This window comes from Gadus morhua, chromosome 6 (assembly GCF_902167405.1).
Source record: "Gadus morhua chromosome 6, gadMor3.0, whole genome shotgun sequence".
Taxonomy (NCBI): Eukaryota; Metazoa; Chordata; class Actinopteri; order Gadiformes; family Gadidae; genus Gadus; species Gadus morhua.
The window spans coordinates 19,793,228-19,820,832 of record NC_044053.1 but is presented as its reverse complement, the minus strand read 5'-3'; the positions used below and the strand labels follow the sequence as shown (position 1 = coordinate 19,820,832).

The window sequence follows — 27,605 nt, the reverse complement described above, 5'->3', positions numbered from 1 at the left end:
GATAGGTTATACAATTAAGAAAAAACAAAGGTGGACCTCTTCATAACTAATTTATGTATTTTTTTAATATTATTTTTTCTTTTACAAACCTTAATGTTTGGTGCCCCCCCCCCCCCCCCCCCCCCCCCCAGGTACTTGGTGCCCTACGCACTCTGCGTACTTTGCGTTTAGGGAGTGGCGGGCCTGGCAGGGACGAATCAAAAGCATCTCTTTCCATTTAACAGAACTCTTTGTTTTAACACGCGTCGTCAATGCATCTGGCGATGGAAGGTCTTGGTTTTCCATGAGCTGTCATCCAGGTCTGGTCAGCGCGGACAACCCTGCAGTCCTGCACTGCTTTCCCGTTCAGCCCCAATGCCACGCCGGGGAAAGGTAGCATAATGTCTGTGACTGTGTATTTTTCTTGGCGTTCCTCGCACTGCATACATATGGTTTCAACCAAATCACTTAGGCTAAAGCCCATTCGGATTTGGGAACATGACATTCTTCTCAACAAGTCTTCACCTGGATTGTTGATCACTTTAGAATGGGACCCAGCCTGTTACTGGGTCCCAGTACTAGTCCAACTAATGTGCCAGAATTCCAAATTGCCCCTGCACTGGTTTGTTAGTCATTTCGACAGCTAAGTGCCTACATTAATGATATGATTTTACTTGAATGTGCATCATGAAGCAAGTCATCGTTAGCTTTAAGGCTCAGTTATGGTTCCAAGTCGACGCAACGCACTGACCAAGCAGATGTTTCGACGCAGTCGTGAACCTGTTTTGGTTCTGCGTCAGGTTTTTTAGTGAGCGGACCAATCACAGCCCTTGCTGCTGCGTCCAGCAATGATACGATTATTGGAAGGCGCATGTTAGGACCTTGCGGTGGACGCAAGGAAATTCCGCAAGGACATAATGGGTCCATAAAACCCCTTGCATTGCGTCGACATGGAACCGTAACTAAGCCTTTAGTGTTCAACATCTACCTTGATACGCTTGCCTGGATAAATTTGCCTTTTGTTCATTCTCCAACTTCAAAAAGATGATTAATCTGACACAAACAAATACTTATACTAACCAATAAAACAGGAAACTACAACAATTGTAGAAACAATGAAGATTTGCTTCTAAAAAAACATAACTTCATGATATTGATATTACATGCAAATAATAAAACGTTGGAAAGGCACCTTATAATGATTCCTCTGAATTATCCCTTTTTATATGTTTTCTGGAATAATTTCAGCTATAGACTGCTCACCATTTTTGATTGTTATCAGGCAAAACCGAACATTAGCAATATACTGCCCAACGTACTTTGGGAACATCGACCTCTTGTAGTATTCGTGTGGAGGACGACCGCAGGCCAGATGAAGCTCTGAAGGCCATGGCAGATGTTGCTCAGCACAACTGGCCTCCTTTGCATGAGCTAACCCCCTTTGGACGCCTCTCTGTCTGTCCGTCAAGCGTGGCAACAATCACACTGCTGGGCTAAACGTGTACACATGTCCCTGTAAAAACAGATAGCCAAAAAAGAGTTGTGCTAGCTTCTAGCGCGTCCATTCCCAGAGAGCCGGACATCACAACAATGTTTTCCGCTAGCTCGAAGCGCACGCAGGTTCGTGCTAGCCAGTGAAATCGGGAGTCGCTGCGGGCAGACGGCCCCGCAGGTTCACCCAGCCGTTTCCTGTGGTGGCCCCCACCGCTGGAGCCCTACAGGGTGGGGCGGGGCGGTGGGCGGGCCGGGGGCGGAGCTCTTACAGGTGGAGGTCCCTGGGGCATGGGGGGCAGGGCGCCGGTGGGGGAGGCGGGCGGGGTTGGGCTAGGGGGGGCCGACGGGGGCGCTGGAATTTTCAGAGCCAGGGGAGGAAGGGCGAGGTTAGGGGGAGGGATAGTGGGGGGAGGTGGGGGGGCGGAGCTTGGGGGGGTCGGGGTGGTGGGGGTAGGTGGGGGGGAGGAGCTTGGCGGCGGCATGGGGGGCAAGGGAGAGAAGGAGAACGAGGGGGAGCAGGAGGGCGAGGGCAGCGTGGGGGTGGGGGGGAGAGTGCCCTGGGGGGCGGGCGGGCTGCAGTCTGAGGGGGGGCTGTAGGAGGGAGAGGGGTTGTTGGTGTACTGCGGGTAGCGGGGCAGGGGGTTGGACTTGATCCGGCTGAAGTTGATGCAGCGGCCCTGGAATAACACAAACACACACACACACACACACACACACACACACACACACACACACACACACACACACACACACACACACACACACACACACATCAGGAGAAGGGTGAGAGTGTATGGGAGAAATTGAACTTCAAGAATGAAGTCAGTGTGGAAAAAGAACAGTATTAACGAATGACTTCAGTCCAAGGGTCTTCCCGGGGCCTTAGCCCCCCTGCCAGCCCCAGAGACAAAAAATTGTTTACTGACTTCAAGCGGACCCCTGAACCTGTAAACACCTCTATACCTGGCTCCCCTCGTCCTGACAGGAAGAAAGGAGGAGGGCTTTTTGACGGACACTTGGAACTCCTTCCCCTCTCTTATTTTGTTAAGCTGTTGTGGTTAGACAAGGGTCATGGGCTCAAAGCCCACGGCACACAGCCGTTTTGGGACTGAACACAACATAATGGATTTGAATTTTCCTTCCCAAACTGGACTTGATTCCTAAACAAAGTTAAAGGACACAGCCCTGCTGCATATACACTCTTTACTAGAAACATTTTGGTTGGATTTTTTGGGTTGCGCTACAAAAAATGGAACTGAATGTGTGCTCAAAGCGCTTTAGGCTACAGTCTTTCAAAGTCGCCGGTAACCCATACCGTTTTTACACCGACTAAACTCAAGTGTCCGCCACAGACGTCAAAAGACCGTGTGAGCAATGTACTAGCTGTCAATCTCCATTGAGTGTATGGGGTGGGGGGGGGGGGGGGCAGAATACTGAAAACCCAGTGAAGTGAAGACAACGTAAACCTTAAGGTGCCTGGGGAGACAGGACCTTGAGAGTCCAGGACCTTGAGATACCAGGACCTGGAGAGACCTAGAGATACTAGGACCTGGAGATACCAGGACCTAGAGAGACCTGGAGGGACCAGGACCTGGAGATACCAGGACTTGGAGAGACCTAGAGATACCAGGACCTAGAGAGACCTGGAGATACCAGGATCTGGAGGGACCAGGACCTGGAGAGACCTGGAGGGACCAGGATCTGGAGATACCAGGACCTGGAGGGACTAGGATCTGGAGAGACCTGGAGATACCAGGACCTGGAGGGACCAGGACCTGGAGAGACCTGGAGATACCAGGACCTGGAGGGACCAGGACCTGGAGATACCAGGATCTGTAGATACCAGGATCTGGAGATACCAGGACCTGGAGATACGTGGACCCGAAGAGACCAAGACCTTTGGATACCAGGACCTGTAGATAGCTTGACTTGGAGATAGCTGGAACTGGAGATAGCTGGACCTGAGGAGAACACTTTGCGAGAGGTACCTGGAGAGGTAGAGGCATGCAGTGCCTCTGAGGGAACCAGATCCAGTACAGCTGTTCTTGTCTCTGATCGACTCCATTTGTCAAACCCGGGTTCCAAAGTTTCCCCTATTATTCTGAGTGGCTGCTCTTAAACTTCAGGACAAGAATCTAGGATCTAGAGAACCGTCCATCCAGACCCCCACCTGATGCCTGTCTCCTGCCCTGGTTTAATGGTACCTAAGGGCTTTAACCAGGGGTTCTAAGTGCTATCAGAAAAGCCTTTCTTTCCACTAATCACCACAGACAGTTAGGGATTTCTCACTTCCTGTGTACTAATGAACGCTTTATGGATGGAACGCCATGCTCTGCCACGCCTGATAATAGAAGGAGGAGTTGGCAGAGCTTATGGAGCGAGCCTAATGAATATTCTGTGCTTTTCACGCACAAAACAAACAATATATTGTGTGTCAATGCTTGCTTTGTTCCAAAGACCTCCTTAACAGTTATCGTACTTCAAACTTTTTCAATCTTAAAGAAATATATTCTTTCAACTTTCGCAATCATGTTAAAACCAATTACTTTAGAATTTCTTTACTTTATTTGAAAAAAACTTTTCTTAACCTCATGCTTTAAAATACATGCGGACACGAGTAGCTAGGAGAGCTGCAAACGCTCTGCATCAAATGTTCGGTGAGCTCTTCCAAATGGCTGCAGACTGAATGATCTGTCAAGATTGTTTATACAATTACACCAATTATCCCTTAAGCATTTAACATTCTCCATCCATCTTTGGACACACAGAATTTTTTTGGCCAATACCAATACGATTTGTTCAAAAAATTAACCGCTCAATATTACTGTACTTGCTACCCATGACCGTTTCGTATGACAAATGACAGCCGTCTCCTTGGGCAACACGCTTGCGCTGTGGTTACATACTGTACAAAGCATTTCAACGCTCAGCACTTGTAAATCCTGATGAGTCTGAGCTGCCAAGAGCGAGCCAGGCTGTTGTTCGTGCTCAAGAAGACTTCACCACTGAGGAGAGTAATATGTGTGCTATCATAATGGCTTCCCCAGATTGGGCTTTCTGTAGCCTGGTGTTGTAGCACTACTAAAACCGACCCACCAACCACATGTCTCCTCAGCCTCGAGGTTCAATGCATACTTCACGGCTCACAGCTGCTCCTCGTTCTCAGGCTGATTGGAAACGTTGGCCAATCCTCCACCACTTTTAAATGTTTTTGAAATAATTGCTCCTGGGGAGAAATACATTTCAACATATACCCTCTGAAACGAGGGAGGTTTAGAGGCCCTGTCTTCAGTACGGTGTCCCGATAGCTCATTAACAGTGAAAGCACTGTGCTCTTTCTTTACATTAGCATTCAGGAAAACGTCCTATGCGAGACTCGGATAAAAGCTAATAAAACCAACCACAAGATTCGTCCTCGTGCTTAAATGTTCACAGCTGCTGGTCTTTACACGCTAATTGAAAACGCTGCCAAATCCTAAACAAAGCCAAGTTAACAAATTCAGAACAACGGTCAAAGATTACAGTTTAAGTCCAGTGCTTTCATTGGTGCAGTTTTATCATCTTACCTTGTCCCCTGGGTGTGGTCTCATCACAGACACGCGGTCATATCCTCTTCTTAACAACACCCATAGCGAGTCCAATTTGCCCTACGAAAAAAACGAACTATGAGTAACCATTGAAAATAATATTGTTTTAGTAGTCAACTAGTACATCCATGATACCAAAGAAGCATGCTTCATAGAAAAGGTAAAAAGTTATAGGACACAACAGGTCAGGTGATCACAGACGCACACACACACACACACACACACACACACACACACACACACACACACACACACACACACCATCCGCCCTCCTAGTCCTAGGTTTATCCACTAATGCTCAGACTAGAAGCTTATTGAACACGTTTTAACTTTAATTAACAAACAGTTTTTGTATTGTTCAATGCATAAAGCTTTTTTAAATCAGTTTCCTTGCAAGAAAACTGCTGGCTCTGCAGTTGTGCTCCCCTGGAGGTCAGTGTAGACAGGTCTGCTTTGTGTTAGCTATCCCCTGCTGGCAGGGACGACCAGTTGGAACACTTCCCTTTCACATCCTCCTGGCCCAGGGAATGGGAGCTGCGTGCTAGCAGTCACCTTGGTTTGTTACCTGACCACGGTTGATACTTCCCTCACTGTGACATAACAATAAACCCCTCCCATCGCTAGCATGGCCCCATCTGGGATAGATGGATGGTGGACATTATGGGCTCTTTGGGATTCTATGGACAGGGAATCTTGTGAAATGTATTTGCAATTAAGGGTGGCCCCTTAAATGAGCATAAATTGCTCATTTAACTTTTTCTAATACGCATTATTATTATTTATTCGTAATTTATTTTAAGATAGAGGTATGGGGGGCATTCATCCCACTGGAGGGCATGAACTCAGTTTGCTAATTCGATCCCTGTCTCTTCCTAGCTGAGTGTCGAGGTGTCCCTGAGCAAGAACCCTAACCCTAACTGCTCCAGACGAGCTGGCTGTTGTCTTGCATGCTTGTCTCCGCCGTCGGTGTGTGAATGTGTGTATGAACCGTTTTAAGGTGCTTTGGCTAAAGCGCCTGCCAAATGCTGTGAATGTAAATGTTGCCTGAGGCTGGGGGAGGCGAGCACCTTGATGGGGGAGTACCACTTGCGTGGGCCGGAGGGTTTCCGCATGCCATTGTTCAGAACCCGAGTGGGAGGAGGGGCGTACTCCTGCGCAGGCATCTTCACTTTGGCATTTTTGGCCTTTTCAAGCTTTGCCCCCTCCTCAGTGGAGCCCTTCTCCCCCCAGCGGACCTGGAGAAGGAAATAAAGACACATGGAAATCAGAAATTTATATCACTGTTTTTCTGAACGGTGTTGGCAAAAGATAAACTATAATAGTTTATCTTTTGCAAAGTTGAACTACTACGAACTACAAAGATGAACTATTCATCAATAGTTAATCTTTTGCCATCATGGTTCAGACTTTTTATAGGGTGAATATTAAGTTAACTTTTAGTTTGGTAGCACAACGTACATGGCTGTAGTAAAGCTGTACTTTATTAAAAACAATGCTCACCTCCATTCTTTTGATCCCACCAACCCCCCTGCCCCCGTAGTACGAGGCGTCCACGGTGGGCCACTTCTTCTTGGGTGCGTCAAAGTCCTCATCGTCCTGTTGGGAGGAGGTCTGGTTCATTCCATGAAGAACTGCTCCATGTTAAACCTGCACTATGTACGTTTTCCCTGTAGCGCCCTCTAGTGGCTCGAGCTGTAGCCACAGTTATCGCTTAAAATGTTTCCACGCTGGAGCAGAATAAACCGATTAGTAGGGATAAAACGCCTGGAGTGATGTGTCATGGATGGGATGCTTTTATTCTTTAGAAATGAAAGGAGCTAATAGCTGCAGTGCAAAGGTAGCATAGTGATGTTTAAACACTGATCACAAAGCTGGACTGGAGGAACCAACACCTCTAAATTCGTCTTCTCATTCCTTCCACAGGTGTCTCTGCTTGTTTTGGTTCAGTTTTTTTTTGTCAGTATTTATTTCAGTTCTGAGGAAATGCTGATTAAAAAACATGTTGAAACCATTAAGCATTTAGCCATTCCACAAGGGCTACCAACCGAGAGTTATCCAACCGATTAAACTGTAATGTATTTAATTAGCTTAAGTATTTTTAACTGTTTTGAAATAATTGCCGCAGGAAATCAAAGAGATACTTCAACAGAAAAACATTCCTGAGAAGTACTCCCTCTCAACGGTGTGCTGATTTCCCAACATTATAGAAATGACTCCTTATTTCTTTATCTTTACCCCAGAATTCAAACCATTTGGATGTGAGATGAAAGTGCTGCTCACCGAGCTCTCGTCTGAGACGGGTGGGGGGGGCTCGTGGATAATCTGAAAAGTAAGGTTTACAGCGTGAGGAGAACGCAGGGTCCAGTGTTCAAACAAGCAAGTAATGTGATTACATTCCAGGTTTTAGTTTTGTAGATCTCAAAATGTCTGTGACGGAGTAATTTCACAACAAAACATCCAGGATGTTGTCTTTCCTCCATATAAGGAAGGACCCTAGAATGTCCCCTTTCTGGAGGAGAGGGAGAGAGCAACAACAAAAATACTGTTTCTTGCAGTGGACAGACAAATAGACGTACTAAAGGACAGACAAACAGACATACTAAAGGACAGACAAATAGACGTACTAAAGGACAGAAAAATAGACATACTAAAGGACAGACAAATAGACGTACTAAAGGACAGACAAATAGACGTACTAAAGGACAGACAAATAGACGTACTAAAGTTGCAGTTTTAAAACTTAGAGGACCAGAGAACGATAATGACAAATTATAAAACTATTTTGCACGTGCATTGAGAGCACGGAGGTGCTTGTTACTGGTAGTCCTGTGTTTACTTTATGTCACTGGGTGATCTATCAGTGTTTTCCTCCAACAACAGCAGGCATAAGTCTCTTTACTTTTGTCGTTGGAAAAATGACCTGATTGGGACGTTGATTTTCCCCTTTTGGTGCTCCGAAGCTTGGAGGCCAAACTAGATCACCATGGTAACTGTAGCGTCACTTTCCGAAATAGCGCCCGGTTACGGGGAAAATAAAGGGAAGTGAAGTGAGAAGAAAAGAGAGGCACTGCCATGTTGTAAAAAACAGAAAGCTGTTCTTTCTCTGGCCACGCTCGCCGTTTCTGTTTCCAATGCTGTAAAAGGAGGTTTGTAATGAGACAATGAATCTCTTCATTACCATGAGGAGATTCACATTCAGTCAAGGATGGACGGATCAGAGAGAACCTTCTGGTCAATTGAAATGGATGTTCAGATTTTTTGTGGTTGATAGCTGCAGAGATGTCCCACATATTCCATTTCTATTGAGTTTGGTGCAGCTGGAGATTGGCAAAACACAATCAGAAGTACTTAAAACCTTGTTCAGGGAAGTGATGTTCTGTACTCCTAGTCAGAGAAGGATCAAATTCAACAGTAGTATTACTGCCTCTTCTCTGGTTTTCATCTGTCAATATATTGTGGGGAGAACGTGACCCCTCCAGCTGTGACCTCCATTATTCCAACAGCAGTGTAATTACTGGAGCACGCGTTCACCTGGTGGCCTTGACCTCTGTGTAGGCAAGTCCGTCTGCCAGTCAAAGAGGTCAAAGACACGCGGATCCGTTCCTAACCTCACCTTCCCATCAGGGGAATGTTGTTTGGGTTAACAAGGTGCCCTACTGGGGGCGTTGGCAAGACAAAACACACCTGCCAAAGACATTATCCCATTATATGAGGTTTAATTAGGCTGCAGGCCCCCTGATGTTTTCGTTTATCAGCCCATCTGTGTATTAATGTTCAACATAAATTCATATGCGAGAGCGAAGGCACGGTTTCATGTTTATGTTTGTGTGTGTGTCTGTGTGTGTGTGTGTGTGTGTGTGTGTGTGTGTGTGTGTGTGTGTGTGTGTGTGTGTGTGTGTGTGTGTGTGTGTGTGTGTGTGTGTGTGTGTGTGTGTGTGTGTGTGTGTATTTGTGTGTGCATTAACCCTCCCCAGTGAATACATCTACCCCGACAGTGTACCAACCCTTCCCAGTGTATTAAACCCATCACAGTGTATACATCCACCCTTCCCAGTCTACTCAAACCCCTCCCAGTGTACTAAACCCTTCCCAGTGTATTAAACACTTCCTAGTCTACTTAACCCTTCCCAGTGTACCAACCCTTCCCAGTGTATTAAACCCATCACAGTGTATACATCCACCCTTCCCAGTCTACTCAACTCCTTCCCAGTGTACTAAACCCTTCCCAGTGTATTAAACACTTCCTAGTCTACTTAACCCTTCCCAGTGTACCAACCCTTCCCATTGTATTAAACCCATCACAGTGTGTACATCCAACTTCCCAGTCCCGTGAACCCTTCCCAGTCTACTAAACCCTTCCCAGTGTACTCAACCCACCACGGTGCAGCAGAGAGGCCAGAACCACCACAGCAGAATCAGCACTAGCAGCAGCATCATGATGAGCAGAGCAATGGCCAGGATGGTCCCATCTGACTGTGACAGAACAGAGCCATCATCATCATCATCATCATCATCATCATCATCATCATCATCATCATCATCATCCTCTCCCCACTACGGACCAGTACCACAATTCAGAGACCAGACTGCTCCTCTACATGCTGTTCTGAGTCATGGATAAGTCATTGATAACCGATCAAGTGTACCTCGACATACGGTGGATAAGCAGTTAAAAGAATGAAGTGAATAAAATATAAAGGTAAAGCCAGACAGCATTTACATTTAGGGAATTTATCCAGCCACTTACAATAATTATATTTGTCAGAAGAAAGAGAAACAATATAGTGCTGTCGGTACAGCAAGGCTGTTATTCGGAACAAGTGCCAAGCACTAACAATTGCTTGGTAAACCCATTCCTGTCTACAAAGATAGCTAGGATAAGATGCTACATGATGCTAAGTACAATGTGTTGCAGCCCCAGGGAACTCACACAGCCCACGGTGGTGATGGTGACGGAGCTGGAGATGAAGCTGAGGCCCTCGTTCATGCTGACGTAGAGGTTGGCCGCCCTGCAAGAGAGGGAGGAAGAAGGGGCTCATGTTCCTCCTCCATGGTTCACATCAACTCCATCCTGAAGGTTTGTTGTTTCTGAGACATAAAGAAGCCAGGAGAAAGATTTGGTTGCATAAAGTGAATGCTTATTTGAATGCTCAACTTACATTCCTTCTTCTTGGAGGACTGGGGCAGGGCATAGAAGATATGTGTCTTCCACAATCAAAGGCTTCTCCACTGGAGAGGAGGAAGGGGAAAGGGTCAGTCCACCAACCTCTCCTCTGATGCTACTCCAGTAGGTGGTGTAGCCATTGACACAGCAAGCTCTTCCATTACAAACTTTGAATAATTAATTATACAGTCGGCTTATTGTGACTTTCCATGGCCGATTAACTTCAAAACTTGAGATAATTATAGATTAAAGAATCCATGACCAATCCACTTAACTAACTAAAGTAAGTAAATGCACGCTGGCCCACTGAAATGAAAGGTGTTCATGGATTCTTCCCTATCCAACCACACTTTATAACAGTGCTTGATAGTTTCAAACCCCATCAAACCGGCGTCCTCAATCTGCCATAGCTCTCTGTTTTTGGAGGACTATCGTCCAACTGGCTCGAAGCAGCATGGATCAGAGTCCAGTTGTTTGTCCTGGCGGAGGCAGAGCATTGCCGACCACTGAGGACATCAACATGGGAGCTGCAGGAACGCTCCAGAAACACCCTGCAGGTTGGAGGGTCCACCACCGCCACCAAGAGAGTCCTCCACCAGTACAAACACAGCTAAGGTATCCATGCATCAAGGCTACCTGCTGCTCTGAAAGGCCTGGCACCATTTACAAAAGAAGGCCTCAGGAGGAAAGAAGGCCTACTTAAGGAGAGGAGGAGGGAGGAGGGTTTAACCACACAGCGCCAGTGACTATAAAGAAAGTACGACTAATTAGTGCTGAGGCTGATCTCCATGGGGATCATGTTTGCAGCGTTTAATCTCCTCCATGAGAAGATGGAAGCTGGGCAGACGCCCGTGATCATGACACTGTTTTCTGAGTGTGTTTACTCGTGGAGCCCCCTGGAAGGTCAGGTTTTATTGACACGTGCATCAGCCTCTTCTTCTGTATGAAATGCACTGCTAAAAGGCCGGCTGACTGGGCTGGCTCTTTCAATTTGAAAGCTTACAGGAGAGACATTATCATTGATGAAGCAGGTATCTTAAGAGGAAATGGTCATGATTTGTCTTTTGATTAGAAAAATGGATCCAAATGGCTCTACGGAAGGGAATCTTCCATATAACATCTCTGTGCCACATTTCAGCGTCTAGGCGTACAAGCTGCTGCCGTTCCTCCTGGAGACACAGGCTCAGACACGGATTCAGCTGCTCAACACATGTACCTACAACTCAGTGACTCCTTCCTTTACTCGCTGTTTCACTGTGCTTAAGGAGGAGGGTGGAGAGAAAGGCTGAAATAGACTGAGACAAGGCCCACCATGAGCAGCCTCCACTCAGAGGCTGACCTCCACCCAGAGGCTGACCTCACAGATAAGCGTATACGTGTACCCGAGGAGATCTGTGACCTCATTGCTTTCATCGCCATGTTTGTCCTTTGCAGCGAGCGATGGCAACAAGCTCCAGGGGAGGGTTAAAGAGGTAGGGCTATCTGATGGAGCGGTCTCTGAAGAGATAATGGAACTGACGTCAACGCCTTCTCACCACAATTGATTCCATGCCGCCCTTGATGTGATTTGAACGTTGGCCAATAGTCGGTTACAGGGAAACATTAAGCTGTCGTAATGGGGAAGGGATCGCACGTTTATGGCACCAGTGGACAAGAGAGAGAGCATTAAGTAAAATGGTGTGCAAAGCCTCTGCGACATCTAAAGGCTTTCCACAGCAGGGATCAATAACAGGAGCATTGGCCGAATCCTCTCTCTGGCGCCTGTTGGCTCAGCAGCCTCATAGCGTTGCCGTTCCATGGTCACTGGTATTAATGTCTGCATGGTAGAAACCATTATGTATACTCGTGAAGATCATAGGAGTGTAAGGACGCTCCCCCTCCTGACTCGTGTGAGGAACGCTATCCTCTATTCCCTCTGGCTCTGTATCCCCACCTGCTTGGTGTTTAACAGGAAAACAGCCGTGGAAGAAACAGACCCAACACAACGGCTACTTATTGACTTAGGGCGCTGAGGGCAGCTCTCTGATTGTTCACTTTGGGGAATTTCAGCGAGATTTCCACAAACAGGAAGAACGACAACAGTCTCCTGCAGAGATGAGAGATCTTCTAACTGTTTCAGTTTGGCTGACAACTGAAATTCACTTGAGGTTGTGATATTTGTGTTGAGACAGGGGAGAACAGTGTCATGCACTCACCATTAGTAACATCTGCTCAGAATAGCTTCCCACACTCATTCGTTGACTTTGATGTTTGCTTCAATTCCACTCACTCTTAGTCAGGGTGTCGTTGATCCGGTAGCTACACAGAACCTTGTCCACGTTCCGGGCGTGGAGGAACCCGTTTCCTCGGACCACCACTTGGAAAGACTCTGGCCGTAGAGGAAAGAGAACAACAACAAGTCATTCCACGCCTAGCGGCAGACACAGTACGGTATGGCTGTATGATAGTGACAGACTGAGATGTGTCCTGTGTGGATCTAGGGGTCAGAGTTACGTCCTGCGGTAGATGAAGCAGCAGGTGTCCTAATGGATGCTGTGTCTAGGGTAGAACAGGGGTTTAAGCTGGATGGACGGGTTCTGGATAGCTGTCCTTACCTCCAGCACAGATACTAGAAGGTTCCGCAGCCAGGATCTCAATGCAGGACTTTTTCAGAATCTTATGTGGAGAAGCATATCAGGGAGAATTAAGTTTAGTTTAGGGAAATAGGGGGATTATATATCAATTTGGGATTATATTATTATCATCATATCACATATCATTATCTTAGTTATAATCAATATCCCCAGTGGCCAGTCTGAAGCCAATGTAAATAAAGCAACAAGTCTCGGTGTGGAAATACCAGAGATGTTAGAGAACCCGACAGCAGAAACGGTTATCCAAATAACAAAGAAGTGTACAACACTTGCGTTACAGTGTGTGCATTCACACACAGACACACTCATGTGGCGCTCGCACAGTCGTAGCTTGATGTCTCATTGGCGGGCCAAATTCTCTGTGCATGCAAAGCATGGACCAATTAAGGGGGCAAAGCAGAAAAAGGGGAGTTAGCATGTCCCCGTATGACGACATACAGGGAAAATTCCAAATCGGCGCGTCTGAGCTTGGTTTTTTCAAAGGCAGAACAGGATACCTAATGCTCGCTTTACACCTAACTCCATTTCTAGCTCCTGGGGGACCATAGGCAGGCTAGGGGAACTCATATTAACGTAAGAAAACCTCATAAAGTGTAATTTTCATGCCATGGGACCTTTAAGTTATTACTATTTATTTAGTGCTCTTACTATATTTGCTATATATGTTGTCCTCTGTGGTTTTAGTCTCCAGTAGCTGTTGTTGTTGTTTGTGTCTTTGAAAAGCCCTGTTAATTCTAAACAGCTGTCCTGTGAAAAACCTATAAAACAGCTTTCAGGGTTATGCTATCCTGATGACCCCCAGCTGTTTGACCTTTGACCCTGATCATTAACTTCCTCAAAACATACAGTAAGTCCAGGTAGTTCAGGAATTCCTGGAAATACCCTGATGGATGGTCTAGTTCTCCCACACCAATACCTCTGGTTTGTTTGTTTAGACCCTTGAGTCAACACGTAATGTAAGATACTGTAGGAGAAAAATGATTTTCTGCATAGTAATTACTATGTAAAAAGTGTTATATCCGCTACATATGGGCTGTCCATAGAGAGGCAGAGAGGGAGTCTGAGGTACTCACCGAGTCGATGACATCCTGCAGGGCCTCAAAGCCGTCGTTGACGGGGAACACGTGGTCTTTGCTATCAGCGATGTTGGCCAGCTGAAGGAAAACCATCAGCAAACTCATCAGGTAAGCACTGCATGCAGGTCATTTTCCTTTCAGCATTATACACAACGTAGGAATGGTAGCTCTGTGTGTGGGTACGCAGGTTTGATTCCTCATGCACGGTGTGTGAGGAGCAGGAGCCACCCACCTGGGTCTCGTTGAAGTCCTTGACCCCCACGCAGTAGACGGAGGCGCCCAGGCTGCGGGACCGGTTAGCCTGGAGGGCAGACAGGAAGAAGAGGTTTAACGCCTGGCCTCCATTACACCTTCCCAGACATAGTAGTCTGTGCCACGCCCCTCGAGCCTGGGTCTGGATGGCCCTCCACAGACAGGTGGGGCAATATTACAGTGGAGGTGCTGGAGGTGGTTGGAGTTGGTACTGTTGTAGATGTTTTTTGTTGTTGTTATTGTTGTTGTTAAATGGTGAGAGAGATAGAGAAGAGGACAGTGTTGGAAGGCATGATGATAGGCTCGGTATGCTACAGGCCGGATCTACAGAGAGCGCTTCTGAACTTGCCGCCTGAAGCTGAAGAATCTGTTTCCACTCTCAGGATGGTTGAACTCATATATAACCATAGGTGTCAAATGCAGATGCGCAGAGGACTGTTCTCCTCCACACATCTGCCCCAGGTCCAGGCCTGCAGTGAGGGGGTTACCTGGACCCCAGTACTCACCCGGGATCATAGAAGTAAAGAAGAGTGCGCACATGATTTATCTTTTGGGAAGGTAGGGGGATGACCTGCAGTCTCCTAACCTGGGCAAAGTTTGCACGCCCTCCTTCATTCCTTCATCCCATTGATAAGATTGTTTAACTCTACCCACGTTGGGTCCCTCGCCCATCTCCTCGTTCTCTCTCGCTCTCACCTCGCTCTCGCTCTCACCTCCCTCTCCCTCTCCCTCTCCCTCTCCCTCACCCTCTCCCTCTCTCCCTCTCTCCCTCTCTCTCTCTCTCTCTCTCTCTCTCTCTCTCTCTCTCTCTCTCTCTCTCTCTCTCTCTCTCACACCTCTCTCTCTGCGTAGAAGAACAGGTCCTCGTGCAGCTCTCCATCTGTGAGGGCGATGATCACGCTGGCAGAGCGGTAACCTGCAGGGAGGCCCAGAGCACTCGGGTCACACGCTTTTATTTGTGATTGCATGAATCCACTGCTCGACGGCTATGGCCATAAACACGATCAGTAATGACAAAAAAAATAAAAGCCCCAGGCAACACACCTTCTGCGTTGCCATAGTAGATCTGCTCACTAGCCTGTGGATGGAAGCAAAGTCAGAAGATGAAGCACGCTAGCTGTTTGGACCAGAGGCCACTCTGGTCCAGAACCTCTAGGAGAAGAGCCTTCCAAGTGTGACCCAGGCGGAGAGCGTCGCCTCACCCTCTGGATGCCCTCGTGCATGAAGGTGTCTCCTCCAGGAAGGACCCGCTGGAGCTCCTCCAGTCCCATGCGGATGCGCTCCCTGACCCAATCACAGAGAGGCGTTATTTCCGCAACTAATCAAAACAAAAGCCCTGGTCATCAGTCCAGTGGATCATACCTGAGGCTAACAGCTGCCTTCATAAAAAACATTAATAAACTGCCCCCACATGTTCAGCATTTCTGAGATCAGGCAACAGACGAAAGTTAATAAAATATTCTCTCTCGGCTGCCAAATCGATAGAACGGAAATATGCCTTTTGTTCAGGGTGATGGCAGGGGAGCCATAAACAGTCAAACGTGTTTTATATTCTGACTCTAGCCTGGGAAGTGATCAGACACATATGCGGTTCACGCTGCAATGTGTGAGAAAAGCACGTGGTGCTTGTCCAGATTGAAGATGAAAAAAGGGTTTGATTCAGGTTTGATTTTCCTGACGACAAGCATTTCTTTAATATCTTGTACTTAATTGCCATCATCCGTCTTGATGATACACATGTAACCTTGAACAAAGTAGGGGCAGGAAAGAACAGCAGCCAGGTTGTCCGACTCACAGTTGAAAAGTACTGGGTTTATTCCACACATCCACATTCTGTAAGTGTCTTACCTAGGAGCAGGTAAAGGTAATGAGCAGGTATAGCTCAGTGCCTTACCTTGGAGTAGGTAAAGGTAAGGAGCAGGTATAGCTAGGGGTCTTACCTAGCAGCAGGTAAAGGTAAGGAGCAGGTATAGCTGGTGCCATGTACCTATACCTGCACCTTGATGACCTGTATCTGAATTCACCAGACGTCCCTTTGGATGAAAGCATCTCCTTATTGACTTCACAGTAAACAGTGGATGAGCACCACCCACCTGTCCTCTGTGAGTTTCATGAGGGTCCTCCCCTCAGTGGAGAACACAATGAAAGACATCCGCAACTGTGGGCTGAGATGAGGAGAGACGCGGTTAAAGATAAGCTCATCCAGCAGGCATGTGTTCATGCGATTATAGATTATATATATATTTTTTATTATTAAGAGAGATAGGTGGAGGAATGTTTCTTACCTGATGAACTTGTGAGCGAGATGCTCTACAAAGTGATAGATCTCAGTCCAGTGATTCTGTACGCTCCCAGATCTACGAACACAAATGACAAGGAAACATTTAAAATTTCACAAATTTTTGTGTGAAACACACATTTTATAAAACAGATCTGAGTAGAAGACAGATAATAAGCTAGAATATGAATTTCTACCGATACAGAAGACCGGCCTCATGGTGCCTAGAATGAGCAAACCAACATCCTGATGTTCTTTATTTGGCAATACACTTGTTTTTTTGCTCATTTTCATTTCATCACTTGTCATCCCTATCCTCACAGCCCAAGGCCAGCGTAGCTCAATGAGTCTTTGGCATCGTCGAGACGGACAGAATGCTTGCGATTCCCTTACAGCACAGCAATTCCACGCGGGGGAGAAAAAGTGATGTCGTAGCTTTGCTTTCTCATATCCCTATCTGTGTTTTCACAACGCCCGGGCAATGACCTCAGCGTGAGTGGAGTCAGATATATTAACCCTCATCATGCCGGCACGCCGCTGCTCTGCTCTCGAACACAAGAACCGGTCTGCCTGCATCTGAACGCCCGCGGGCCAGTAGGAGTGCTGGCTGCATGGTTCTGGAGTCTCTCCTTCAGCAAACGACTGCAGAGTCCATGAGTCCTCGCTAGATAATTTGGCTAAGTTGTTAAGTCAAAAGGTATTGTTTTCAGAGCTGTGGAGATAAAGGTAGGTCTATAAAATCTAAGCAAATAGTAGAGATCTTCTAGGATTTCAGGTTGTTGTATAATCCCCCTCTCACTCCTCCCCATCACCTCTCCCTAGACACCTCCCCCCCACTGTTTCCATGACACAAGTCCCAGCAAACGCAGGCCAGGCCAAATAGGCTGAGGAGCTGGAACATCTGGAGCTGATGGAGAAGGGGTTGTGTCGAGAAAGAGAGAGAGAGAGTGACTGACTGACTGACTGACTGACTGACTGACTGACTGACTGACTGACTGACGTAGAAAGAGAGAGGGAGTGAGAGAGGGAGAGACTGAAGTAGAGAGAGGGAGTGAGAGAGGGAGAGAGAGATACTAAAGGATAGAGAGGGAGTTAGAGAGGAAGAGAGAGAGAGAGAGAGCGACTGAAGTAGAGAGAGAGGGAGTGAGAGATGAAGAGCGAGCGTAGAAGCAGACAGTGAGGGCCTACAGAGCGAGGGACGACCTGGACAGGAGGCTGACATGAAGTGAAGGGGTCACCACAAAACAGCAAATGAGAGAAGGCTTTTGCTGAAGAAAGATAATGTGCAAGGTGTCTAACCAGATGTTCGTAAACTGTAGATTAGTCAGAAAAAAAACGATTTAACAAACACAAGTGACTGCTACAATTTTTCTTTTTAACTATTTTCATCCCTTCAAAAACTATTTCAACTGTGTGTCCGTATAGCTGTTAATAAGTGGGCATGTGGAAATTACGTCAGCTCATTTCACGCCAAATAAGAGACTACAAATGTACATGAATCATGAAACACGCAGCCTACCTGGATGTTGCATTAAATGAATTAAACTTAAATGCGGTTTGTAAATCTAATTCTAGATAAGAGCCTTACAGTTCGGATTTGAGGCAAAGGCAAACCGGGATAAAAGTAACAGAAGGAAAAAAATAAATATTCACCGTCAAGCCCCCGCTATGATGAACTTCAAACAAAGCGTCAGAGTTATTAATTGTGCAGATTATTATTCATATCTCACACAAACACACACACGCACACACACTCGTTATTTACATTTCAAATGTCATTGCTGCTGTTACCAATAACTTATAGGCCTACAGAAAACACCAGGGACTCAATGATCAAGCCAAATTAATTGATCAGCCGGAGTTTATTTGACCATAAACGGCGTGCGTGGGTGCGTGAACCGACTCACTTGTCCAAAACAAAGTAAAGGTCAAACTCTCCGGTGCATGAGGGGGAGACGGCCTGTCTCCCGTCCTGGTTAATGTTATTCCCAGCAGTAAGAACCAGGAGCACGGCGCCAAACAACAACACTGGCGTCCACGACCCGCTGCCCCAGTACATCATCCCGGTCGGACTGATCCCCATTCAGAGTGGAGGGTCAGTACTCAAGTTGCAACAAAAAGGAAAAGAATAATCCCTTGTAAAGATGAAATCTTCGTATGTCCACGGACTAACTGTGGGCGCAAATGATTGGAATTAGAATGCATGACAAGGGTCGGAGATTCACGGCGGTATTTGCATCAATATGCTGACAGCCTCACATGCATGCAAAACGGATTGTTTTTATTTCAAAGTCGAAGTGCGTTCGCTGAGCAGAGAACTGCACAATACGCCAAAGCAAGCAAGACTAATATCCTACTATTTTTGCTCTCTCTCTCTCTCTCTCTCTCTCTCTCTCTCTCTCTCTCTCTCTCTCTCTCTCTGTCCCCCCCTCTCTGTCTCTGTCCCCCCCTCTCCATCGCCCTCTCTCTCTCTCTCTCTCTCTCTGTCTCTGTCTCTGTCCCACCCTCTCCATCTCCCCTCTCCCTCTCACTTTTAAACTTGTTTTTAGAGAAACGCCAAACAACCAAATCGCAAAACTACTGCCCTCTACTGGTGCAGGTGAGAGAAGACGCTAGACTCAAAATCCGAAGAATGTATTCTGAATGTGAGATAAACTTTAACTTGCATATATATATATATGATAAATATAACTGAGTGTGTTGAGTGATCTATTAATACCGACCAACCAAAAATGACAAATAATTTGTAGAGCACAACATATAAAATGAGCGAAATGATTTATACGGCCTTTTCACTAGTCACTTTTAATCCCTGCCTGATGTTCCGTGGGCACATGGAGGTGGCTTTTGTATAGCATCTGCCTGGCCCATGACATTGTATCTGTGAGGCACACACTGGTTGTGTTCTATACTCATTTAAAGTGCAATAATAACCACTCTTCTTTCTCTCCACAGATGAAGCTTCGACATTGGCCTGCCGTCAGATTTAATTTTTAGATGCTGCCCATGTGGCAGTTGGGTTAAATTTTACTAAACACTCTAAATCTCGACCCTCCATAACTCTACTTGCTTATACGATAATATGATAAAAATAGAAACGTGCTTTGTTTACGTTGACGTTGATACTTTGATTTGATTGGTGTGAAGCCAAGGGCCCGATGGCTTCCCTTGGAACCCTGCTGACTAATCACAGGAGGGCAGTGTCATGACGGTAGGCCTGATTGGTTAATCCTTCTCTTTTTTTTCACCAAGGGATGCCATCTCGGGATGGCTTCTTCGCGGGCATACATTGGGCAATGTCGTGTTTTACCGCGTATTCAGTATTTAAAATTTAGAGGGCCGCTGTTTTGCGCATTTTGAAATGCTACATGAGACGAGAAAATGTGGAAGAAATGACAGCAAAACGGCACCAAAGAATAACTGAAACTGTTAATATAAATGTTTTTATTCGATGTCAAAAAAACAGGGAAGCCTGGCTTCCCTTGGCCTCCGGGAGAAAACGCGGAGGCCAAGGGATCATGCATTAGCCCTAAGGGCTAATGCATGATCACCAAGTGCAACCCACAATTATAGAATGTCAAAAGTAGATGATTCATTTGAAGGATGTGGTGTTTCAATAATGTTATTTTGTCATTGTCCCTGATTGAATGAGCATCTGTTATCAGACCATAAACCAACAGACCTAGCCAACAATAGGCCATTGGACATAAGCATCTGTCTTGGACTGGTGACTTAAATCGCCCAAAAATAAATAAATTGCATAACTGATTATTGTGTTGTTCTCAGCATGGAAAAGAAACACAGAGCCGAAAGGAAAAAGCTAACCGGCCATGTTTCAAACTTTTGAGCACTAAAGTAAGCCTGTGAGTGTGGCCTGTGTGAGTGGACACTAAAGATTTCAAATCGGCCCCCAAATTGATGTGAGCGTCTTTCTTGCGGGTTTGAAAGGTTTGGTTTTAAAAATAAACTAATAGCCTAATGTTACTGCACGCTTTTGAAGTGCCATCCGCAACACTTCATATGATGTCGGGCTAATTAGAACCGCCTATGTGCAATGGAAACACCAACTCTGCAAGGTCAAAAATTTCAAAGGACAAATTCGACATTATAGGGAAGTTATTTCTTCCATATTTTATTTTAACAATCTAACAGGCTTAGCGAGTGCATTGCAAATACATGAAAAGTAGAAATGGAAGTCATCAATCAAGCAGACCTTCGATTTGGAACTTGGCACGACGATGTGTGCAAATCTCTCAATAACAACACTTTTGAAATCAGATATTTCTCAATAACAGCTGTTTAAATCAGGTATGAAATCAGGTAGGCCTATACAATTTTAATACCTGCTGAAATAAATAAATAAATAGGCTTCAATGCCGAAAGATACAGGCGGAGTAATTCGACTTTAAACAACTACAGTCCTAGAATATGACCATGGGGCAGACTACTTTACGACCATATGGGCGTCTCGGATTGCAATTCTTATTACAGCCTGCAGGGTTATGCGAGAAACATACGGAGGGACGCGGTCGTTGAGCTCCCCTGCCCCACATTGCATGACTCGTTAAACTCAATTAGAATAGCCACCATCAATTTAATATCAACAGACCAAAATAATCATAAAACCTACAGAAACTATAGATAGTTAATGTGACAATCACATTATTAAAAATAAACTTGGAGCAATGATTTACTGAGGAACTCTTTTTTTGGGAGCATGCTTTTGCAGGGAGTTCGCCGCCCCACCTGCCCGTATGGACGCCACGCGCCTATATGAACGCATGCATTCATATGTGTGATTCACTAATGTCCAACTCAGGTTGGTTTAATCCTCACACGGTCACATCACATGGTGCAATTTTCAGTATCAATAGCATGCACACGCAATGATGCAAAGCATCAGTGTTTTGGTGATATATTTGTTTCAAGATCTGCGGTATCCTATAGCCAGCATTGTATTAAAACACACAAAATTACTGTGAGGTCACAATGCGCTCAATGATAGGTTCGTGAAGCTGGGCTCGTCATAATGTCTCGTGTCAATCAAGTGTCTGCTCAAGTTCTAAAGTTTTCATTCGCCCTTCGACGCCAAGTAGAGGTAAGTCATGAACTATAGCTCTAATAAAGTAGTCCCATTTTATGTCAATGCTACTATAAATCCGTCCATGGCAAATGATTACATGTCAATTATATATTTATCGAAGTGTAAAAGATGAATCTGCCACATTTTGCTCGATTGAAATAAGGTTAAACCGTGCTCGGGGCGTTGTGGACCTCGGGCCCGCCACGGCCTCTCCCCTCGCTCTCCAAACGCCAAAGGGCCCATGCACCCCTCTTCGAAAAGTTCAATGTCATTTTAGAAAGTCATCTGACTGATCGATAACGCTAACAATTATGTATGTTATTGTAAATCGTTTTTCACTGTGAAATCACCGATCGATTTATCGGTAATCGTAACTTCTGTCACCGTAACCGTTATACGGCATGAATATACAGATCGGTAGCCCACATTTGTGGAACGTTCGTGCTGCATGTACTCACGACATCGCACTTAATGAGAGTGATATCTGAATTAATGCTGCTGCTGGAGGTGTTTTAACACTGCATTAGCGCACTCTCTTACTAGCTAGTGGGCTACTGACGTTTATGTTAGTAGGCCTACACGGTTCGGTATGCACTACTCAAACTCGTGGTTGGTTCAACTTCCAGTGCAAGTAATTGCAAACTTAATGAGACACCGTGATAGGAGCATACAACGCATGCCGTTTTATTATCTTTTCACAATAAATAATAAATTTAATATGTTTTATTACAGAGACTCATAGAGAGATCATCGAACAGCGACGATGGACAGGAAGACATTGTTTTCTTTGCAGACTCAATTGACCCCTGCTTCCAACATGATGGCCGACAGGGAGTTCTTCACCGAGGTGACCAGGCTCGTCCCCGCCCCCCCTACTGAGGCCAAACCACCGGGCCTTAACCCCCGCTACCCTCGTGGGTCTAGGCTGCCCCGGTTGGCTGCCCCAGCTGGTGGCAGCAACGAGAGGCTCGTCCTCCGCCCCCCTACTGAGGCCAAGCCGCCGGGCCATAGCCCCCGCTACCCTCGTGGGTCTAGGCTGCCCCGGTTGGCAGCCCCAGCTGGGGGCAGCAACGAGAGGATCAACCTCCGCCCCCCTACTGAGGCCAAGCCACCGGGCCATAGCCCCCGCTACCCTCGTGGGTCTAGGCTGCCCCGGTTGGCTGCCCCAGCTGGGGGCAGCAACGAGAGGATCGTCCTCCGCCCCCCTACTGAGGCCAAGCCACCGGGCCATAACCCCAGCTACCCTCGTGGGTCTAGGCTGCCCCGGTTGGCTGCCCCAGCTGGGGGAAGCAACGAGAGGATCGTCCTCCGCCCCCCTACTGAGGCCAAGCCACCGGGCCATAACCCCAGCTACCCTCGTGGGTCTAGGCTGCCCCGGTTGGCTGCCCCAGCTGGGGGCAGCAACGAGAGGATCGTCCTCCGCCCCCCTACTGAGGCCAAGCCACCGGGCCATAACCCCAGCTACCCTCGTGGGTCTAGGCTGCCCCGGTTGGCTGTGGCTGAGGAGGCTGACGGCCAGGAAGCCTGGATCACGGCGGCCCACTCCGACACCGTGTCCCCCCGTGCACTGGCTCTGGGTGCCGCCTCGAGCCAGGAGACTTCCCCGGGCCAAACCCCCCCAGGTGATGAAGTCGTATGCTTTAGTGTATTGCAAATGTAATTGAAGTATGCAAAAATTATTACAAGTATACTTTTACTTTTTGTGCTTAATTTAAAGTATGTTTAACGTATGTACTTTTCAAAAGTGTACTTCACAATAAATGTCATTAAGTTCCACTTTAATGTACTGAAAAATAAGTACACTTATTCTGAAATACTTAAAGTGGTATTGCATTGTACTTATAAAAAGTGTACTTTATTGTAAGTGTATTGTAAATTGTATGTATGTGTACTGAGAAAAAGTATACTAAATAGCAAAGTAGAAGTGTATTTAAGTATACTTGCAGAAAGTTAATTACAGTGCCTTAGAATAATTGTGAATACGTGGTCATTTAGGGTACTTATGTAAAGTACACCTATTTTCAAGTCCTGTGTAATACACTTAAAATGTATTATGAAAGTTTACTTCAATTTCCCATCGTTAGAAGTGGCTGACCCTGACCACCATCGTGGGGTTAGGCTGCCCCGGTTGGCTGCCCCAGCCGCTGGCGCCAACGACAGGATCGTCCTCCGCCCCCCTACTGAGGCCAAGCCACCGGGCCATAACCCCAGCTACCCTCGTGGGGCTAGGCTGCCCTGGTTGGCTGCCCCAGCTGGTGGCAGCAACGAGAGGATCGTCCTCCTCCCCCCTACTGAAGCCAAGACACCGGGCCATAACCCCCGCTACCCTCATGGGGTTAGGCTGCCCCGGTTGGCTGAGGCTGACGGCCAGGAAGCCTGGATCACGGCGGCCCGCTCCGACACCTTGTCCCCCCGTGCACTGGCTCTGGGTGCCGCCTCGAGCCAGGACACTTCCCCGGGCCAAACCCCCCCAGGTGAAGAAGTCGTATGCTTAAGTGTATTGCAAATATAGTTTAAATATACAAAAAGTTATTACAAGTATATTTGTCGTATTAAAATATGCTTAAGGTGTACTTTTAAACAGTGTCCTTCACAGTGGATCCAACAGGTCCTCTGCTGGCCGCCCCACTGAGCCGCCGTCGGGCGCTCGGAGGCGCCGAGGCGGACCTCCCTGGGACGGAGCACTCCCAGTCCGGTCACGGCCAGAGGTCCCAGGCCCCAGGCAGCCCGCCGGCCTCTGATGTTCCTGAAGGCGTGGTGGGCAGAGGTAAGTACTCGTTCAGCCCGTTTCCCCCTGTGCAGGAGCCTCTGAGGAACGTCAGGATCCAGCAGGAGAAGCTCCGGGGCCAGCCCCCCCACCAGGCAGGGGAAGAGGCCGGGCCCTCTGGGAAGCAGCAAAAAAACGGGGGCCGCTGTTTCCCCAACCAGAGCCTGACCGCTGAGCCCAAGCTGGAGGAGAAGCTGTTGGATAGCAGAGGTAAGAATGGCTTCTCTTACACAAATAAATCAATTCAATGTAACTCTTCTTTTTTTATAGTATTGAGCCTGCATACCGCAAAACTTTAATTATCAGCCCGTGCTTTTATTTGTTTCAATCCCTGAACTCAATCCCTGAAGAGTTACAAACGACCTCCTGAGGTCATCCGACGCTGGCTCCCCCTCCCTCCTCATCCTTCTGCATCCTTCTGGATCTCTCTGCTGCTTTTGACACAGTCGACCATGACATTCTTCTAAACCGCCTCCACCTCACCACTGGACTCACTGGCACTCCCCTCAGTTGGTTTCAGTCATACCTCAAAAACCGGATAGAATGCATCTCCCTGGGTCCCTCCAAATCGAACCCACACACAGTCACTTGCGGTGTCCCCCAGGGTTCAGTCCTTGGCCCCATCCTCTTTATCCTCTACCTCATCCCCCTTGGTCAGGTCATCAGCCGCCACGGTTTCTCATTCCACTGCTATGCCGACGACACACAGCTCTATGTCAATGCCACAGCTGCCACCCCACCTTTAACATCACCGTCATCCCCATCAAAACTCACCACGTGCCTGGAGGAGATAAAGGCATGGATGGAGCACAATTTCCTCCAACTCAACAGCGCCAAAACCGAAGCCATCCTGATCGGCACCTCTCACCAGACCAAATCATCATCCATAACCAGCATCAGCTTTTCTGGCTCAAATATCCCTCTCTCAACAACAGTAACAAATCTTGGTGTAAAAATGGACCCCCAGCTCACTTTTGAATCCCATATCAACCACCTCTGCAAGACCTCCTTCTATCACCTCCGCAACATTTCCAAACTCCGCCCCATTCTCTCACTCTCAGACTCCGAAAAACTAGTCCATGCCTTTATCTCCTCCAGACTGGACTACTGTAACGCACTACTCATCGGGATCCCTAGCAAGAGCCTGCAGAGGCTTCAATACGTACAAAACTCTGCAGCTAGGATCCTGATGAGAGTCCGTAAGCATGAGCACATTACCCCCATCCTCCACTCACTCCACTGGCTTCCGGTTTCCACCCGGATTGAGTATAAGGTTTCCGTCCTCACTCACCAATCTATCCATGGACATGCCCCCCCATACCTCAAAGAACTTCTCAACCCACATAGCACAACACGCTCCCTCCGCTCCACTCACTCTAACCTCCTCCACATACCCAGAACCAAACTGAGGCCCATGGGAGATAGGGCCTTCAGTGTTGCCGCCCCACGCCTGTGGAATGCCCTCCCTGACACCTTGAGGGCACCACAATCCACTGATTGTTTTAAAAAAGGTCTTAAAACATTTCTTTTTAAAAAAACCTTTGGCTCGCACTCTTAGATGTTTTTAAAACCCCCTTTTTATTTTTATTTTTGTTTTTAACCTGTAGCCCTTTGAGATCTTCGGATGAAAAGGGCACTATAAATTAAATTTATTATTATTATTATTATTAACTCAAGCGGCTTGTATTTGGGACAGGCGTCTATATGGAACAGGCCTTTAATTCCTTTCGGTGAACTGATGCTATCTATTGGCGAAAGTTGGTAATGCTCGGAAATACGTCTGTTTGATGTTGTCATGCGACCCTGGCAAGGCGCTGGCGTCTAATGAGACTGGCGTTTATTTTTCAAAACGTGTGCAGGGGTTGACACTAACGGTTGCCCGCTTGCCCGGGGCAAGTAAAAAAAATGTTTGGGCAAGTTGAGATTTTTTCTGGTTGCCCGAACGGGCAAGTGGATTTTGGGTGGATGTTAATATAAAAGCTATTTATTCAAATGTTTTTAGAAACTGCAGAACAACCTTTTGTTCCGCAAAACCACACAAAATAGAAGTATTTGCAATTGATCAGCGCGCTGTCTTCTCTTCTCTCGGAAAGCGAGTTAACAGACACGCATCGCTTCAGTGCGAATATAGCCCCGCCTTCTGTCACTCACTCGCAGTGCGGTCTCTGGCAGTGATTCACTAAAGGTTAGCCAACACAGCTAGCATCTCAAGTGCAGCACCTCCGCGAACGGTTTAGGTAGAAGTTAAATGAAGTAGTGATGGAGGAGTGCAGTTTGGAAGTATTTTGGATTGAGGCAAATTATCATGGAAAGTCAAGAACACGGTTTTGTGTTTCATAACTGTGCACATGCGCACAGCAATAGCGATCTTTTTCACGAAATTGGACCCTCACAAACTACTGTATTTGAAAGCTGAGCCTCCACTTATTCCAACAGTCCAAACCATGTCATTCTGTGACTAAAACTCGCAAATAACAACTTAAGAAACGTCCCCTTTTCTTTTAACAACCAAAAATGAAGTAGGTATTACCCTTGTGATTTTTGTCCACAAAGTTGATTCTGATCGAATAAAACCACCATAAACAGATTATCCAGTATCTGGGCCAAATTTTGCAACTTAACATGGTGTTTTCAATCAATGAATAAGAGAAGGTTTCTTAGGAAATAGGTAAATTGCCTTCAATCAGAAAACATATTCTTCAGCGCAATCTAGTGGCCATATATTTATTTGCGAGTGTTTGGCTTGGTGCATTCGATTGCCCTGAACTTTAAATAGAGGTGTCAAGTGTCAAAATTGTAAGATATCTACCTTATTTGTGTCTCATAGTAAGACAGCGCTCCCAACTGATAACGACCAACTGATACTGATAATTATTTCAGGTGGAAATGTTATCTTCCACTTATGCTGTGTTCCATGGCTTTATTCACTTTAACCAAGTATTATCCCCATTGAATATTTCACTTTCACAACAATCTTTGTTTTGGCCCAAAGATGACATTATCGCCCTTGCAGTTGTGGAGATATAATCTCTTTACTTTGGGTATGTTCTTTCCTGAAAAAAACGTTTCCCCTGATATCGAAAATAGTATAGAATATCGATCTTTTCCCAGGAATAGTGTTGAAGTTAGAAAATCCAGTATCGTGACTGACAACCCTACTAGAAACGCGATTGTGATTATTCAGTTAGAGCTACAAGAAACTTGAAAGTTAAAAAAGACATATCTTTGCTACTACCTCTGACATTTAGTTATGTACATTTGCATCAAATCATGCAGGTCTACATATAACTTG

The 27,605-nt window shown here is 46.5% G+C and overlaps 2 protein-coding genes across 3 annotated transcripts in view; one reads left to right on the top strand and one right to left on the bottom strand.

Annotated features, from left to right (window-relative positions):
• Positions 1 to 210: 210 nt before the first annotated feature.
• antxr1a (ANTXR cell adhesion molecule 1a) lies at positions 211 to 18,868 on the bottom strand. Of its 2 annotated transcripts, XM_030357857.1 has the most exons (18): positions 18,371 to 18,868; positions 16,471 to 16,542; positions 16,279 to 16,350; positions 15,388 to 15,469; positions 15,230 to 15,263; positions 15,022 to 15,101; positions 14,166 to 14,234; positions 13,931 to 14,011; positions 12,819 to 12,879; positions 12,494 to 12,592; positions 10,220 to 10,289; positions 9,991 to 10,069; positions 9,438 to 9,533; positions 7,341 to 7,382; positions 6,561 to 6,656; positions 6,128 to 6,295; positions 5,040 to 5,120; positions 211 to 2,150 (listed from the first exon to the last, which is right to left on the bottom strand). In XM_030357857.1, exons 1-18 carry the CDS (start codon positions 18,544 to 18,546, stop codon positions 1,695 to 1,697), a joined length of 1,914 nt encoding a protein of 637 aa, XP_030213717.1. In that variant the 5' UTR covers positions 18,547 to 18,868; the 3' UTR covers positions 211 to 1,694. The 2 variants fall into 2 exon arrangements, with proteins under 2 accessions (XP_030213717.1, XP_030213718.1); XM_030357858.1 differs by lacking the exons at positions 15,022 to 15,101; positions 15,230 to 15,263.
• Positions 18,421 to 27,605, top strand: part of LOC115545824 (TOG array regulator of axonemal microtubules protein 1) — a 28,894-nt gene continuing 19,709 nt past the window's right edge. Inside the window, exons 1-5 of the mRNA XM_030359268.1 lie at positions 18,421 to 18,558; positions 19,013 to 19,674; positions 22,279 to 23,168; positions 23,631 to 24,020; positions 24,143 to 24,523. Coding sequence (XP_030215128.1) covers positions 22,310 to 23,168; positions 23,631 to 24,020; positions 24,143 to 24,523 — 1,630 coding nt within the window. The 5' untranslated portion in view covers positions 18,421 to 18,558; positions 19,013 to 19,674; positions 22,279 to 22,309. The remainder of the gene's footprint in view (positions 18,559 to 19,012; positions 19,675 to 22,278; positions 23,169 to 23,630; positions 24,021 to 24,142; positions 24,524 to 27,605) is intronic.

Excerpts from the sequence above, each read along its gene's own strand:
- antxr1a (XM_030357857.1), bottom strand. The coding sequence starts at position 18,546 with ATGGGGATCAGTCCGACCGGGATGATGTACTGGGGCAGCGGGTCGTGG. Across the intron at positions 14,012-14,165 it reads AGGACTTCAACGAGACCCAG|CTGGCCAACATCGCTGATAG; the intron begins GTGGGTGGCTCC and ends GTTTTCCTTCAG. Across the intron at positions 9,534-9,990 it reads CCATCACCACCGTGGGCTGT|TCAGATGGGACCATCCTGGC; the intron begins GTGAGTTCCCTG and ends GTTCTGTCACAG.